General features: G+C 41.7%; 1 protein-coding gene across 1 annotated transcript in view; it reads right to left on the bottom strand.

Moving 5' to 3' along the window:
- Positions 1 to 732: 732 nt before the first annotated feature.
- LOC139389992 (PHD finger protein 19-like) overlaps positions 733 to 15,547 on the bottom strand; it is a 33,501-nt gene continuing 18,686 nt past the window's right edge. Inside the window, exons 13-15 of the mRNA XM_071137058.1 lie at positions 12,747 to 12,832; positions 11,762 to 11,857; positions 733 to 4,720 (exon numbers count right to left, since the gene is read on the bottom strand). Of these exons, the coding sequence (XP_070993159.1) occupies positions 4,378 to 4,720; positions 11,762 to 11,857; positions 12,747 to 12,832 (525 nt within the window). The 3' untranslated portion in view covers positions 733 to 4,377. The remainder of the gene's footprint in view (positions 4,721 to 11,761; positions 11,858 to 12,746; positions 12,833 to 15,547) is intronic.

The raw sequence follows: 15,547 nt of genomic DNA, 5'->3' as shown, positions 1-15,547 counted from the left end.
TCACCAAATTCTCATTATTTCGTAGAGCGCACTTTTCTCGGGGATAACAAAAATACAGTGGCGTCTCCCTCGGCTATTATTGTTTGAGGTACTTTTACGTTAAGCATTTTTTTACTTTTCAGGACCATAATTATGCACAACTTCTTCGCCACGAACTCCGCATTTCAGACTCCAAAGTCAAACTCTCGCTGACAGACTATAGGGCCGTGTTTTGACAAACTGACTGGAGCGTAAAACGCCTTAATTATATTGAAGAATTAACTGTCTGGCATGGACTTGGGTGGGATAAAGTCTCGGTCGGTTGCACATTTTTTATTTATTTTTATAAATGACTTTGGAAACTTATGGGACATAGGTGTATTTAGCCTTGCTGAAGATGTCTTCAAACATCATCATTATGACTTTCAATCACAACAGATCTGATCAGTCTGTATCGTGCTATTTTGCTGCCCTCTAGTGCCAGTGATGTTCAACGTTTAGAGAGCAAAGATAAGAGGTTGAACAATTATTAAAGGAAAAGACATGGAGTTTTCTCCTGTAACACTTCACACATGCTGCTCTGGCAAACCACCAGGCTTGGCTTTTAGTAATGCTAAAGCCTTTTGTGAACATATGTGGGTATGGTTTTTAGATCATGCACCATTTTACATTTCTATTCCTGTGTGAATCGGGTTACTTGGGCACTTTGCCGTGGAGTTAACTGATATGGCATCTTTCCAAGGAGCAAATGCACACATCTCAAAATGCTTTTAATTACAATTCAAAATACCAAATAAAGATTTTACAAATTACAAATAAAGGACGCACAATACTCGCTGAGAGATATCATTTCTAACAAGCATAGCAAATAGGAGAAATGTATACAGTATGTTCTCTATCTACACAGCTCTGGGCATGTTACATGGTAAAAAGGCCTATTAATGTAAAACAATGAACAAAGTTTACCATTGACATGTCACTTTAAGAATCATCCAAAAAATTATATTAAATGGAGACTCCATAGGATAGATATGAATCTACTCATGTAAACAGTTTGTTTTAGAGTGAATACAGTCATACTGTAATTTAAAGACATAAGAGCATAAATGGTTGCAAAAAGTCATTCGGGAAAAATATTACAATTAGCTTCAAACTTTTCTTATTAATAATATAAAACACATATAGCATGTGACTTCTGATCACAAATTTCCATATTCATCAATTAAAACTATTTGTAAATAATATTTGGTTATTTAGTAAAAAGGAATTGAAAAAAAAACAATACTTGCATAGTTTAAGATGTCAATAGTGCAATCAAGCAAAGGGGGTTATGCACGTTATGTTAATAGGAAAGCATCATTTATCTTTTATAATGTACTGACTTATTGAAATCAAATTATTATTTTCTGTATCATGTTCATTAGGCAGAAAAAGAAGGAAACAAAATGAAACAGGGAGGGACGACCTGGACTTGTCATATGAAGCCCTAAACACAAATATTTGTTTTTTCCACTGAGCGCCCTAAGGAACACGACCCAGGTTTCACTGTTAGTGAAAAATAAATCAACAGCATATATATATGTCTTGAGGCAACACAGAAATAACTATGGATGGGAGGAATATGTAAAGAAATCTTTGGATATTGTAAGAAAATAAACCAAGACTACCCCTTGAAGTCCATAATATTGTCATTGTAACTTTCTAGATTTCAAATGTCAAAAAAGATCTTACAGTGTCTAAAAGTACTATGTTAAGCTCTCCATCATCTGCATTGCATTTCCGGGAAAATACAAGTTATGCATCTACTTAGCCAAACTACCTGTCAGCATAAACAGAGCCAAAGGAAAACCAGGACTATACACTATATAAGAGGTGCATGCAGTGTTTGCCAGTGTTTCCCCCTATATTCATTTAGCAGAGGCGAAATCGTTGCCACCACTCCAAAAAATATGAAATTATACAGTGCATTCAGACCCCTTGATGCTTTCCACATTTTTTTTTACATTACAGCCTTATTCTAAAATGGATTACATTTTCCACAATCTACACACAATAGCCCATAACAACAAAGCAAAAACAAAATAAAAAACATTTTTTTTTTGCATATTTATAAAAAATTCAAAACAAGAATATCATAGAATTCAGACCTTTTACTCAGTACTTTGTTGAAGCAAGTTTGGCAGCAATTACAGCCTCAAGTCTTCTTGGGTATGACGCTACAAACTTGGCACACCTGTATTTGGAGAGTTTCTCCCATTCTTATCTGCAGATCCTCTCAAGCTCGGTCAGGTTGGATGGTGAGCTATGCTGCACAGCTATTTTCAGGTCTCTCCAGAGATGTTTAATCAGGTTCAAGTCCGGGCTCTGTCTGGGCCACTCAAGGACATTCAGAGACTTGTCCCAAAGCATCCCCACAGCATTATACTGACACCACAATGCTTCAACGTAGGGCTGGTGCCAGGTTTCCTCCAGACGTGATGCTTGGCATTTAGGCCAAAGAGTTCGATCTTGGTTTCATCAGACCAGAAAATCTTGTTTCTCATGGTCTGAGAATCTTTAGGTGCCTTCTGGAAAACTCCAAGCGGGCTGTCATTTGCCTTTTACTGAGGAGTGGCTTCCGTCTGACCACTCTGCCATAAAGGCCTGATTGGTGGAGTGCTGCAGAGATTGTTGTCCTTCTGGAAGGTTCTCCTATCTCGACAGAGGAGCTCTGGAGCTCTGTCGGAGTGACAACCGGGTCCTTGGTCACCTTCCTGACCAAGGCCCTTCTCCCCTGATTGGGCAGCTCTAGGATGAGTCTTGGTGGTTCCAAACTTCTTCCATTTAAGAATGATGGAGGCCACTGTTTTCTTAGAGACCTTCAATGCTGCAGAAATGTTTTGTATACCCTTCCCGAAATCTGTGCCTTGACACAATCCTGTCTATGAGCTCTATGGACAATTCCTTTCGACCTGATGGCTTGTTTTTTTCTCTGACATGCACTGTCAACTGTGGGACCCTATATAAACACTTGTATGCCTTTCCAAATCTTCTCCAATCATTTTTTTTTGTTAAGGACTGGGGGGCTAAGAAACGGAATGTAGCTAAAACATCGGCAAAATCCTAGAGGAAAACCTGATTCAATCTGTTTTCCACCAGACACCATGAGACAAATCTACCTTTCAGCAGGACAATAACCTAAAACACAAGGCCAAATATACACTGGAGCAGCTTTTTTTTTTGCACTGCGCCCAGCCCGCCATAGGAGTCGCTAGTGCGCGATGTGACAAGGACATCCCTGCCAAACCCTCCCCTAACCCGGACGACGCTGGGCCAATTGTGCGTCGCCCCATGGGTCTCCCGGACAGGGCTGGCTGCGACAGAGCCTAGACTCAAACCCAGAATCGCTAGTGGCATAGCTAGCACTGCGATGCAGTGCCTTAGACCACTGCACCTCTCGGGAGGCCCACTGGAGTTGCTTACCAAGACAGCGAATGTTCCTGAGCGGCCAAGATATAGTTTTGATTTAAATCTATGGCAAGACCTGAAAATGGTTGTCTAGCAATGATCCAACAACCAATTTTACAGAGCTTGAATTTGGAAAATAATAAAATGGGCAAATGTTGCACAATTCTGGTGTGGAAAGCACTTAGACCTAACCAGAAAGACTCACAGCTGTAATCACTGCCAAAGGTGCTTCTACAAAGTATAGACTCAGGGCTGTGAATACTTAAGTGAATTAGATATTTGTGTATTTCATTTTCCATACATTTGCAAAATGGGGTAGTGTGTGTAGATGGGGTATTGTGTATAGATGGGTGGAAACAATACATTTAATCCATTTTGAATTCAGGCTGTAACAGAACAAAATGTGGAATAAGTCAAGGGGCATGAATACTTTCTGAAGGCACTGTAAATGTGGCATAGATACAGTATGGCATATTGCTGTTATTGTGAAATAATTCTAAACAGAACGTTTTTAAAAATACTGTGGAAAAACTATTAATAGAGCAGAATATTGTTGAATTTAGGGACACAGAGCCCGTGTTTTAGTAGTGCTCTTCCAACAGTTTTGCTCCCATCCTTTAGAATCAGTGGTATTGTTCTCTCTTGGAACTCTGAGCCAACTCTTTCGTTATCTTTACCATCACAAACCTACTCAAACTAGCATCCGGAACACAGTTTTTCAGGCTTTGTTACTATTCAAGATGCTCAAGAGGACGCTACCAAATTGGTTCAATATACCCAAAATAATATTATATACTGAAATAAAGATAGCACTGTAGAGCAAGAGAAAGTAACATGAAAAAAATAAACGAGTACAACCAGGTAGGCCTTGCTAGGCCGATCTTGCCTATTACTCCCCCTTCCTCTGCGACACCTCCTGACTGCAGCAGCCAGCCAGTCTGGTCGGCTAGGTCAGTAGGGAGTGGTGCCCTCCCATTCAACCAGATACTGCACCTTCCCCTCTGGAGTGACCCGGCGGGCCAGCACCTGGTACTTCTCTCCGCAGGTGAGCCGCCCCGCCGCCCCAAAGTAGTTGGTGATGGACGACTTGAGATGGGAGAGGGAGGAGTCGTCCTCGCTGATGCTGTCAAAGGTGTGGCTGTCGATCGCGTTGTCCAGCATCGCGGAGGCAGCCTCCTCTCCTGGTAGACTCAGCTCCATGGGGCTCAGCTCGCTCTCCACCACCTCCTTCTTAGTGGCCAGCACCGTATAGTTAGAGGTGGGCAGCTTCCTCTTACGACTGCCAACATTCTTCCTGCAACAAGTTAGAATAACGGGTTCATTAGGGCATGCAGCAAAAAACATTTGGTAACACTTTATTTGGATAATCCATCTGTAGATGCTCTACAGCAGGGTTTCCCCAACCCTCTCCTCGGTCCCCCCAGTTTCAAATTTTGTTTTAACCCTACGCTGGCACACCTGATTCAATTGATGATTAGTTGACTAATTGAAATCAGGAGTGCCAGTTTAGGGTTAAAACGAAAACTCTGAAACATCGGTGCGGGCCTGAGGAGAGTTGGGAAACCCTGCTCTACAGACTATCAGTAACATTTCAACTAGCTAGCTACTAACCCTTACCTGGCACTAAACTTAACCCTTAACCCTGCCCAGGACCGAGTTTGGGAAACCTTGTCTTATTGGACAAGTCCAGTTAGTCCCTCCCTCTTTCAGTCTGTTTTATTCCATTTGATGCCTAATGAACGTAATGACCCTGATATCAGCAACCTATTGAAACAAAAGTAACGACTGTTTCCTGAATTTACTGCTTTTTGTGCTTTGCTGTGCCACCAGTCATACCTTTGTGGAGTCAACAAACACTTTTGTACAACTGGACATTGGACGATTGCGATTGCGTTACACAACATGGGTCAATATATGTTTCTTGCCTTGCTGTTAGGAACAGGGCAACATTGAAAAGGGTCATTTTTGGGGTAGTATTAAGTGTGGAGGTGGAGCAATTGAAGTAGAAATTCCTGGTTTTTGTGACACCCGCTGTTTGGTGTGACGCAGACCCGGTAGGAAGCATGGTGAAAGCAGTTTGTAGGAGGGAGATTCCAAGATGTGGGAAGTGTGCAGGAGGGAAAGGGATAGACGATTGTGTAGTTTCGGTGGATAAAGTTGTGTGTGTCAAATGTAGGGGTGTTCATGATTCTGGGGATCGGAAGTGTTCGGTGCAGGAGAGGCAAGTGGCCAGAGTCAGAGTAGTGCAGAGAGTTTCGTATGCTGAGACAGTGATGGAAGTGGAGGAGGATAGGTCAAGGGTGAGGATCCCAGTAGGGCTGAGCGATATGGCCAAAATATCATATCATTGTATTTTTCACATTTTTGATTAATAAAAGTTCTAAATTTGCTTTATGAGTAGTGTGTGACCCTCTGGTGGCAACACATACAGTTGAAGTCAGAAGTTTACATACACCTTAGCCAAATACATTTAAACTTAGTTTTTCACAATTCCTGACATTTAATCCTAGTAATAATTCAGTTTTAGGTCAGTTAGGTTCACCACTTTATTTTAATATGTTAAATGTCAGAATAATAGTAGAAAATTATTTATTTCAGCTTTTATTTTTTCCATCACATTCCCAGTAGGGAAGAAGTTTATATACACTAAATTAGAATTTGGTAGCATTGCCTTTAAATTGTTTAACTTAGGTCAAGCGTTTCAGATAGCCTTCCACAAGCTTTCCACAATAAGTTGGGTGAATTTTGTCCCATTCCTCCTGACAAAGCTGGTGTAACTAAGTCAGGTTTGTAGGCCTCCTTGCTCGCACACGCCTTTTCAGTTCTGCCCACACATTATCTATAGCAACAACAAATGAGCTCCTTTAGTGACGGGGGTGGAACTAGGTCTGTGTGGAAAGCTGCGTGAGAGAGAGATGGCTCAAGTAGCATAGTAAACTATAAAAATGGATGTTACACACAGCGTATCACATTTAACAAACCAAACATTCAAATACTGTTATAGAAGGTAAAGTAAAAACCTAAACCGGTCCGCGCATTAATACTGGTATATAGACAAATATGGTATACCGCCCAGCCCTAGTAGATTTGTGCCAGCACAGGGGGATAGGCCAACAAGTGAGTTTTGCTTCAGTAAGGTTGGCTTCTTAGCAATGGTTATCAAATGTACTGCAGAAATGGAACGTAAATCACAGAGAATAAATGTTGTGGTGGCAGCTGCAGAGAAGTATTTGGGTATATGAGATTTTACTTCAAAAGAGTTACAGGGTGTGTTGAAGAGCGACGTCCCGTCATCCCAGGCCCTTGGCATGGTGCAGGAGCAGATAGGGTGAAAGTAGTGGGAATGGGGTCGTGGGAAACTGGCAGCTGCAGAGAAGTACCTGGGTGTGCAAGATTTTACTGCAGAAGAGTTAATGGGGTGGTGATTTAAATGTTTATTAAATAGTGGTATATAGGTCTAGGGCTAGTTGGTGGTACAAGATTTTCCTTTTAGGAACAGGAATAATGAAGAGAATGTAATGTAGGTAGGCCGTGACTGGCCTCACACTTTAGTACAATAGGTGGTGGTGTATGCACCTTTAAGTTGGATGCAATCCACCAACCCAATCCAAAAGAAGACTGCGGTTATTAACATGACTTGGATCAGCCTCCAGGGGTAGCTGTGGTCCGCTACATGATTTTTCTCTGTCTCATTTTCATGCCCAATAACTGTGCTCCTTTTACACTCCTTCCTCAATGCCACACTTAAAGAGCGACTGCCTTTAAAAAGCAATAAATCCCTTTGAAAATGTCCTGTGTGGCACCCCGTATCTGGTAGTTTCCCCAATTCTTTACACTCTGAACAAATCAAACAAGGAACATCAATACAATGTCATATTTAACCTTAATTATAAGCCTCAGGCCTCCCGAGTGGCGCAGTGGTTAAGGGCGCTGTACTGCAGCGCCAGCTGTGCCACCAGAGACTCTGGGTTCGCGCCCAGGTTCTGTCGTAACCGGCCGCAACCGAGAGGTCCGTGGGGCGACGCACAATTGGCCTAGCGTTGTCCGGGTTAGGGAGGGCTTGGCCGGTAGGGATATCCTTGTCTCATCACGCACCAGAGACTCCTGTGGCGGGCCGGGCGCAGTGTGCGCTAACCAAGGTTGCCAGGTGCAGGGCGTTTCCTCCAACACATTGGTGTGGCTGGCTTCCGGGTTGGATGCGCGCTGTGTTAAGAAGCAGTGCGGCTTGGTTGGGTTGTGTATCGGAGGACGCATGACTTTCAACCGTCGTCTCTCCCGAGCCCATACGGGAGTTGTAGCGATGAGACAAGATAGTAGCTACTAACAATTAGATACCACGAAATTGGGGAGAAAAAGGGGTAAAAATTCACACACTTTTTTTTATTTTTATTAGAGCCTCACATTCTAAATTCTGGGTTGATATCTTGAACATGAACATTCAAATTGGTGTCACTGGGGGCAACTCTACAGCATAAACCAGTCAGTAGATTAACAGTTACTTACTGCACGCACACACCTGAACACTACTCATCTCCCAGGACTGTGTGTATGTATGTATGTGTAGGCAGAGTACCAGAGGGGAAACAGACAGGGCAGAGTAACATAAGTGTAAACATCATCATCACAATCAGTTCTCTCTCTCAGGGCTCTATTTGAACAAACCTAAAGCAATGATAAATCCAAGCACTGGAAATAGCGTTATACAGTTGAAGTCTGAAGTTTACATACACCTTAGCTAAATACATTTAAACTCAGTATTTCACCATTTCTGACATTTAATCCCAGTAAAAATTCCTAGTTTTAGGTCAGTTATGATTACCACTTTATTTTAAGAATGTGAAATGTCAGAATAATAGTAGAGAGATGGATTTATTTCAGCACATTCCCAGTGGGTCAGAAGTTAACATACACTCAATTAGTGATTGGTAGCATTGCCTTCAAATTGTTGAACTTGGGTCAAACGTTTCGGGTTAGCCTTCCACAAGCTTCCCACAATAAGTTGGGTGAATTTTGGCCCATTCCTCCTGACAGAGCTGGTGTAATTGAGTCAGGTTTGTAGGCCACCTTGCTCGCACACGCTTTTTCAGTTCTGCCCACACATTTTCTATGGGATTGAGGTCAGGGCTTTGTGATGGCCACTCCAATACCTTGACTTTGTTGTCATTTAGCCACAAATTTAGAAGTATGCTTGGGGTAATTGTCTATTTGGAAGACCCATGTGCGACCAAGCTTTAACTTCCTGACTTATGTCTTGAGATGTCGCTTCAATATACAGTGCCTTGCGAAAGTATTCGGCCCCCTTGAACTTTGCGACCTTTTGCCACATTTCAGGCTTCAAACATAAAGATATAACACTGTATTTTTTTGTGAAGAATCAACAACAAGTGGGACACAATCATGAAGTGGAACGACATTTATTGGATATTTCAAACTTTTTTAACAAATCAAAAACTGAAAAATTGGGCGTGCAAAATTATATCTTTATGTTTGAAGCCTGAAATGTGGCAAAAGGTTGCAAAGTTCAAGGGGGCCGAATTCTTTCGCAAGGCACTGTATCTACATCATTTTCCTGCCTCATGATGTGAAGTGCACCACCCTCCTGCAGCAAAGCACCCCCACAACATGATGCTGCCACCCCAATGCTTCACGGTTGGGATGGTGTTCTTCAGCTTGCAAGCCTTCCCCTTTTTCCTCCAAACACAACGATGGTCATTATGGCCAAACAGTTCTATTTTTGTTTCATCAGACCAGAGGACATTTCTCCAAAAAGTACGATCTTTGTCCCCATGTGGAGTTGCAAACCGTAGTCTGGCTTTTTTTAAATGGCGGGTTTGGAGCAGTGGCTTCTTCCTTGCTGAGCGGCTTTTCAGGTTATGTCGATATAGGACTCGTTTTACTGTGGATATGGATACTTTTGCACCTGTTTCCTCCAGCATCTTCACAAAGTCCTTTGCTGTTGTTCTGGGATTGATTTGCACTTTTCCCACCAAAGTACGTTCACATCTAGGAGACAGAAAGCGTCTCCTTCCTGAGCGGTATGACGGCTGCGTGGTCCCATGGTGTTTATACTTGCGTACTATTGTTTGTACAGATGAATGTGGTATCTTCAGGCGTTTGGAAATTGCTCCCAATGATGAATCAGACTTGTGAAGGTCTACCATTTATTTTCTGAGGACTTGGCTGATTTTCCCATGATGTCAAGCAAAAAACACTGAGTTTGAGGGTAGGCCTTGAAATACATCCACAGGTACACCTACAATTTACTCAAATGATTAGCCTATTAGTCAATTAGCCTATCAGAAGCTTCTAAAGCCATGCCATCATTTTCTGGAATTTTCCAAGCTGTTTAAAGGCACAGTCAACTTAGTATATGTAAACTTCTGACCCACTGGGATTGTGAAACAATGAATTATAAGTGAAATAATCTGTCTGTAAACAATTGTTGGAAAAATGAATTGTGTCATGCACAAAGTAGATGTCCTAACCGACTTGACAAAACTATAGTTTGTTAACAAGAAATTTGTGGAGTGGTTGAAAAACAAGTTTTAATGGCTCCAACCTAAGTGTATGTAAACTTCTGACTTCAACTGTAGGTCCTGGGGGTGTTTCAGAAATATGTTAGCTATTTTCACAGCCGTAATTATGAATGCAATAGCTGGCGGTGGCCCGAAAGGGCTGGATTTTGATGAATAAACAGTAGTTGTGACGAGGGCTTGGCCCCTCACTGGCCAATCAACGCGGTCCATAGGCTTAATACTGCCTGCGTTTGTCTCAAGTTCTGTAGGTTATTGTCATCAACTTCAATTCTCGTCCAGGTCCATTGTGGATTGATACTACCGTTTATTAAATAGCATAGGCTACGGTAATGAGTAATAGCAACAGTATGTTTGGAGTTGTAATTGGCTTCAACGAGCCTAGCCTACATATCTTTACGTATCGCAGTTCTCCAAAAATAACAAAATACTAGGCTCTGTAAATTGTATTGTATGTGAGGCATGTTGTCAATAAGCAAAATACAGCCTTGGCCTACCGTTGATACTGCATTATAGGACTGAATCCTTCAATAAGTTTGGATAAGGGAGTCTTTCGTAAAAACATGAGGCGCTCTTTGGAAATGGGGATGGCTACTTTTATGGAAATGCTACTTTGCAAGACCAGGATAAAAAAGGCAAAACGCATTGCTTCTTTTGGCTATAAGCCAGAATACACATGTGCACCTTTCTGATGCTGCTAAACCAGCCTTGATTAAGGGGAGGGTAGGCTATGCTTGGTTTTGAATCAAATTAAACGAAATTATGTTTCTAAACCAGATGAATTGGCATAAAAGGCACATTTCTCCTTCCATAGGCACTGTGTGTCATGCATGGCTGTGTTTCCACTCTCAAACTCCATGCCATTATAAACTGCGTTACCATTAAGACCTGCTTTTTGTGGGTCTGAACTTCCCATTAGCTCTGCATGAAATTAAATATTGCCACCCCTCCCACCTCAGGGCAAGCGAGATGACAATAGACAGGTAAATTACCAAACCTTGCATTAGGGCCGTAAAATGCCAGTTTATACATGACGAAATTGCAAACTAACATGTGCCTCCTTAGTGCCAGCTGGAAATAGAGCCACAGGAGATGTCAGCAGCTCCACCGGGATGCCAAACAGTATGATTTTCAGTCATGAAACAAAACACAGTAAAAGGCAAAGACAAATTATTATTAATATATATTTTTTAAAACCTAGCAGAGAGTGTCAATACACTCTGTATGTCAGACTTCAGAGCCCCTCCCTTGTGCGAGGAGCCAGCACCGAGAGTGTCGCCAAATTAAGCCAGTCAGTTAGGGAGCCCAGGGGTGTTCGCAGATATGGGGAGGGGTGGTGTTTCACAGTGTTCAAATAATTCTGTCATCGGGGGGTTGTGAATGTGGATATAGTGAATGTATAGTCACTTCCATTGCTAGGTTCCAACCAAGTTTAAGCAAATATTCAAGCAAATATTGGAAGATGTAGAGGAGCCAACCACATGAAATAATCCAGGACCTCACATCATACTTATTTTTGTGTGCTGTCAAACATGTTTTGGCTCTCCTCAACTCCTCACATAGGACAATGTCCAAGAGCTTAGAAAGCGTGGGAGACAAAATCTCATCTGACAGCCCGGGCTGCAGCGGTTCCAGTCGGGGGCCTTATCGATCGGTTTGCAACACATTCCACACAGAGTAGCAAAATAAAGAAGACAGGACCTCCTCCTAATGCCAACACAATGAACAATTTGCAGAGGTAACCGTGCGTGAGGGAGTTGCCTTTTCTAACAATCTAAGTCTTGGTGACTCTCGTACTGTACCTGAAGTCGTAGGAGACACTGGTGGTGGCGGACCCAGAGGTGCTGGCAGCGTCTGTGGAGTCCAGGTCAAGACTGAAGGTCCGTCCCGAGCTAGTGCTGAGGAGTAAACAGCGTCAGCTCCGTTCAGACGCTGGAAATAAGTGCTATTCAGAGGATTTTGTGGCCCCTGGACCAGATAGAATAGTCCTATTTTGTCGTTTCTAATCCTAACCTCAAAGGAAAATGTACATTATTACCATGGTCCCTCACCCTGCGACTTGAATTTGCAAGTCACTGTTCTGTGCCCATATAATAAAAGAGCCTGCATGCTAAAGGCGTGTGTATGTGTGAGAAAGTACTATCTATCTATCTATCTATCTAGCTAATGGAAGAAAGTTAATGTAATGCTTCAAAGCTCCCACAGACTATTTTCGCTGTTCTCATCCTCCAGCTCTGTTCAGGTGCTATAGAGTTATGACCAAGCCTATTCCACTCCTCACATTCCGACAGCGTTAGTCCACTTTTTGGCGTTGCACCAGCTATTCCCCATCTCTTGATTTTCCTCTAAGAAAGCTTGGTTGATTCTCAACAGTCCCCAAAGTGTTTGCCTTTCTTTTATTATTATGCACTGTTCGGGAGATAACCTTTACAGGAAAGCGTAATTAAATCTCTTCGTTCGACACATTGATGAAAATCATCACAGGGGTGACAAAACAACACTGCCAGAGGTTGACTTTCAAAGGGAAATTCATGTAAATTAAGTAGATAGCTAGGGCCTTGAAAATTATTGCATTCAATCGAAGTCAATGTCAAATGTTTGCAGTAGTACAGAGTTCATTGGAAATGAGCATCTAGACAAAAGTGTTAAAAATTACACTTAGAGCTGGTTTTCAAGACACAGTCCTAGATTTAAAAGAACTTTAAATTGATAAACTCAATTGAACATGCTACTTAATCCAATCTGAATCCGTCAGGGAAACTGGCCCTTAGTATCCAAACCATTTACCTTTTGAGGCTTTGTAACTCGTCCAATGTGAAGTCAAAGATGTTGGCCATATGATGGTTGGTGCTCCAGGCTGAGGTCAGGTCATTCTACATAACAAATCACACACACGGTATTATAGTACTCAGCCAGTGTCATAAACAGACAGTCATCATCATCATTGTCTTCATCACTACTGTTTAAATGCTACATGCCAGAGATCAACTAGATTCAGCCTGGGGCAATTTTCTTCTTTCATAAGAAGATGATTGATGATGATTTTTTTAACGACAAATTGACCGCAAGAAACCCTAACAGATATCATATTTGATATCAATAAAACATTTTATTAACTAAATGTATTTAGGGGTAGATCAGCTTTAATATTGCAGATAGTTTGTGGCTTCCATCAATGTAATTGTCTGCGTCATTTTCAATCTCCCATATATATTTTTTGTACAGTACCAGTCAAAAGTTTGGACACACCTACTCATTCAAGGGTTTTCCTTTATTTTGTATAAGGGCTATTTGACCGAGAAGGAGAGTGATGGAGCACTGCATCAGATGACCTGGCCTCCAGTCACCTGACCTCAACCCAATTGAGATGGTTTGGGATGAGTTGGACCGCAGAGTGAAGGAAAAGCAGCCAACAAGTGCTCAGCATATGTGGGAACTTATCTCTGAGACCATCTATTTGCCATCTATTTTTCAACTGTGTTGTGATGTTTCACAAACATTCTGAACCTTTATATTCTCATAGTTTTTACAGATTGTAAATTAAAGATACAACATTTCCCTAAGAGTATTATTACATCATTGATCGATTGACTATGAATTTTTTTAATCACCCAGCAGTGCTATTTGCAGAGACAGATTCAGGTAAATGTTGCAATTCTTCAGCTATTCCTGAACCTTCGACCAAAAACCAGCTAAATATGGCCAGTACCAAAATAAATGATCTAATAATTCTCTATTCACAGCTAAATCTGCAGAGCAGGGATGGTTGTGTCCCCATATACAGTTGAAGTCGGAAGTTTACATACACCTTAGCCAAATACATTTAAACTCAGTTTTTCACAATTCCTGACATTTAATCCCAGTAAAAATTCCCTGTTTTAGGTCAGTTTAGGTTCACCACTTTATTTTAAGAATGTGAAATGTCAGAATAATAGTAGAAAGAATAATTTATTTCAGCTTTTATTTTTTTCATCACATTCCCAGTGGGTCAGAAGTTTACATACACTCAATTAGTATTTGGTAGCATTGCCTTCAAATTGTTGAACTTGGGTCAAACGTTTTGAGTAGCCTTCCACAAGCTTCTCACAATAATTTGGGTGAATTTTGGCCAATTCCTCCTGACAGAGCTGGTGTAACTGAGTCAGGTATGTAGGCCTCCTTGCTCGCGTCACGCTTTTTCAGTTCTGCCCACAAATGTTCTATGGGATTGAGGTGAGGGCTTTGTGATGGCCACTCCAATACCTTGACTTTGTTGTCCTTAAGCCATTTTGCCACAAATTTGGAAGTATGCTTGGGTTCATTGTCCATTGGAAGACCCTTCAATATATCCACATCATTTCTCTCCCTCATGATGCCATCTATTTTGTGAAGTGCACCAGTCCCTCCTGCAGCAAAGCACCCCCCCAACATGATGCTGACACCCCCATGCATCACTGTTGGGATGGTGTTCTTCGGCTTGCAAGCCTCCCCCTTTTCCTCCAAACATATAGAAGGACATTATGGCCAAACAGTTCGATTTTTGTTTCATCAGACCAGAGGACATTTCTCCAAAAGTTCCCCATGTGCAGTTGCAAACTGTAGTCTGTCTTTTTTATGACGGTTTTGGAGCAGTGGCTTCTTCCTTGCTAAGAGGCCTTTCAGGTTATGTCGATATAGGACTCGTTGTACTGTGGATATAGATACTTTTGTTCCGGTTTCCTCCAGCATCTTCACAAGGTCCTTTGCTGTTGTTCTGGGATTGATTTGCACTTTTCCCACCAAGGTACGTTCATCTCTAGGAGACAGATCGCGTCTCCGTCCTGAGTGGTATGATGGCTGCGTGGTCCCATGGTGTTTATACTTGCGTACTATTGTTTGTACAGATGAACATGGCACCATCAGGCGTTTGGAAATTGCTGATAAGGATGAACCAGACTTGTGGAGGTCTACAATTTTGTTTCTGATGTCTTGGCTGATTTATTTAGATTTTCCCATGATGTCAAAAAAAGAGGCACTGAGTTTAAAGGTAGGCCTTGAAATACTTCCACAGGTACAACTCCAATTTACTCAATGATGTCAGTTAGCCTATGACATCACTTTCCTGAATTTTCTGACCCACTGGAAATGTGATACAGTGAATTATAAGTTGCACAATTGTTAAACAACAGATTATGCACAAAGTAGATGTCCTAACATACTTGCCAAAACTATAGTTTGTTAAAACTTCTTAGGGAAAGGGGGCAGTATTTTCACGTCCGGATGAAAAGCGTGCCCAAAGTAAACTGCCTGCTACTCAGGCCCAAAGCTTAGTAGATTTGGATAGAAAACACTCTGAACTTTCTAAAACTGTTTGAATAGTGTCTGAGTATAACCGAACTGATTTGGCAGGCAAAACCCCGAGCACAATCCATCCAGGGACATTTTTTTTTAGGTCAATCTGTTTTCCATTAGTTTTCTATGGTAATCCCTTTTTATTAGGAACCTGCTTGCAGTTCTTATGGCTTCCACTAGATGTCAACGTTTGTTTTCGTCCGGTATTGAACACAGTTTATCCAGTCTTAAATTTTTATCGATTATTTACGTTTTAGGATATCTAAGGTTGGTTTAGG

The sequence above is a fragment of the Oncorhynchus clarkii genome, chromosome 30 (assembly GCF_045791955.1).
Source record: "Oncorhynchus clarkii lewisi isolate Uvic-CL-2024 chromosome 30, UVic_Ocla_1.0, whole genome shotgun sequence".
NCBI classification, from domain to species: Eukaryota; Metazoa; Chordata; class Actinopteri; order Salmoniformes; family Salmonidae; genus Oncorhynchus; species Oncorhynchus clarkii.
This window is presented reverse-complemented; position numbering and strand designations above follow the sequence as displayed.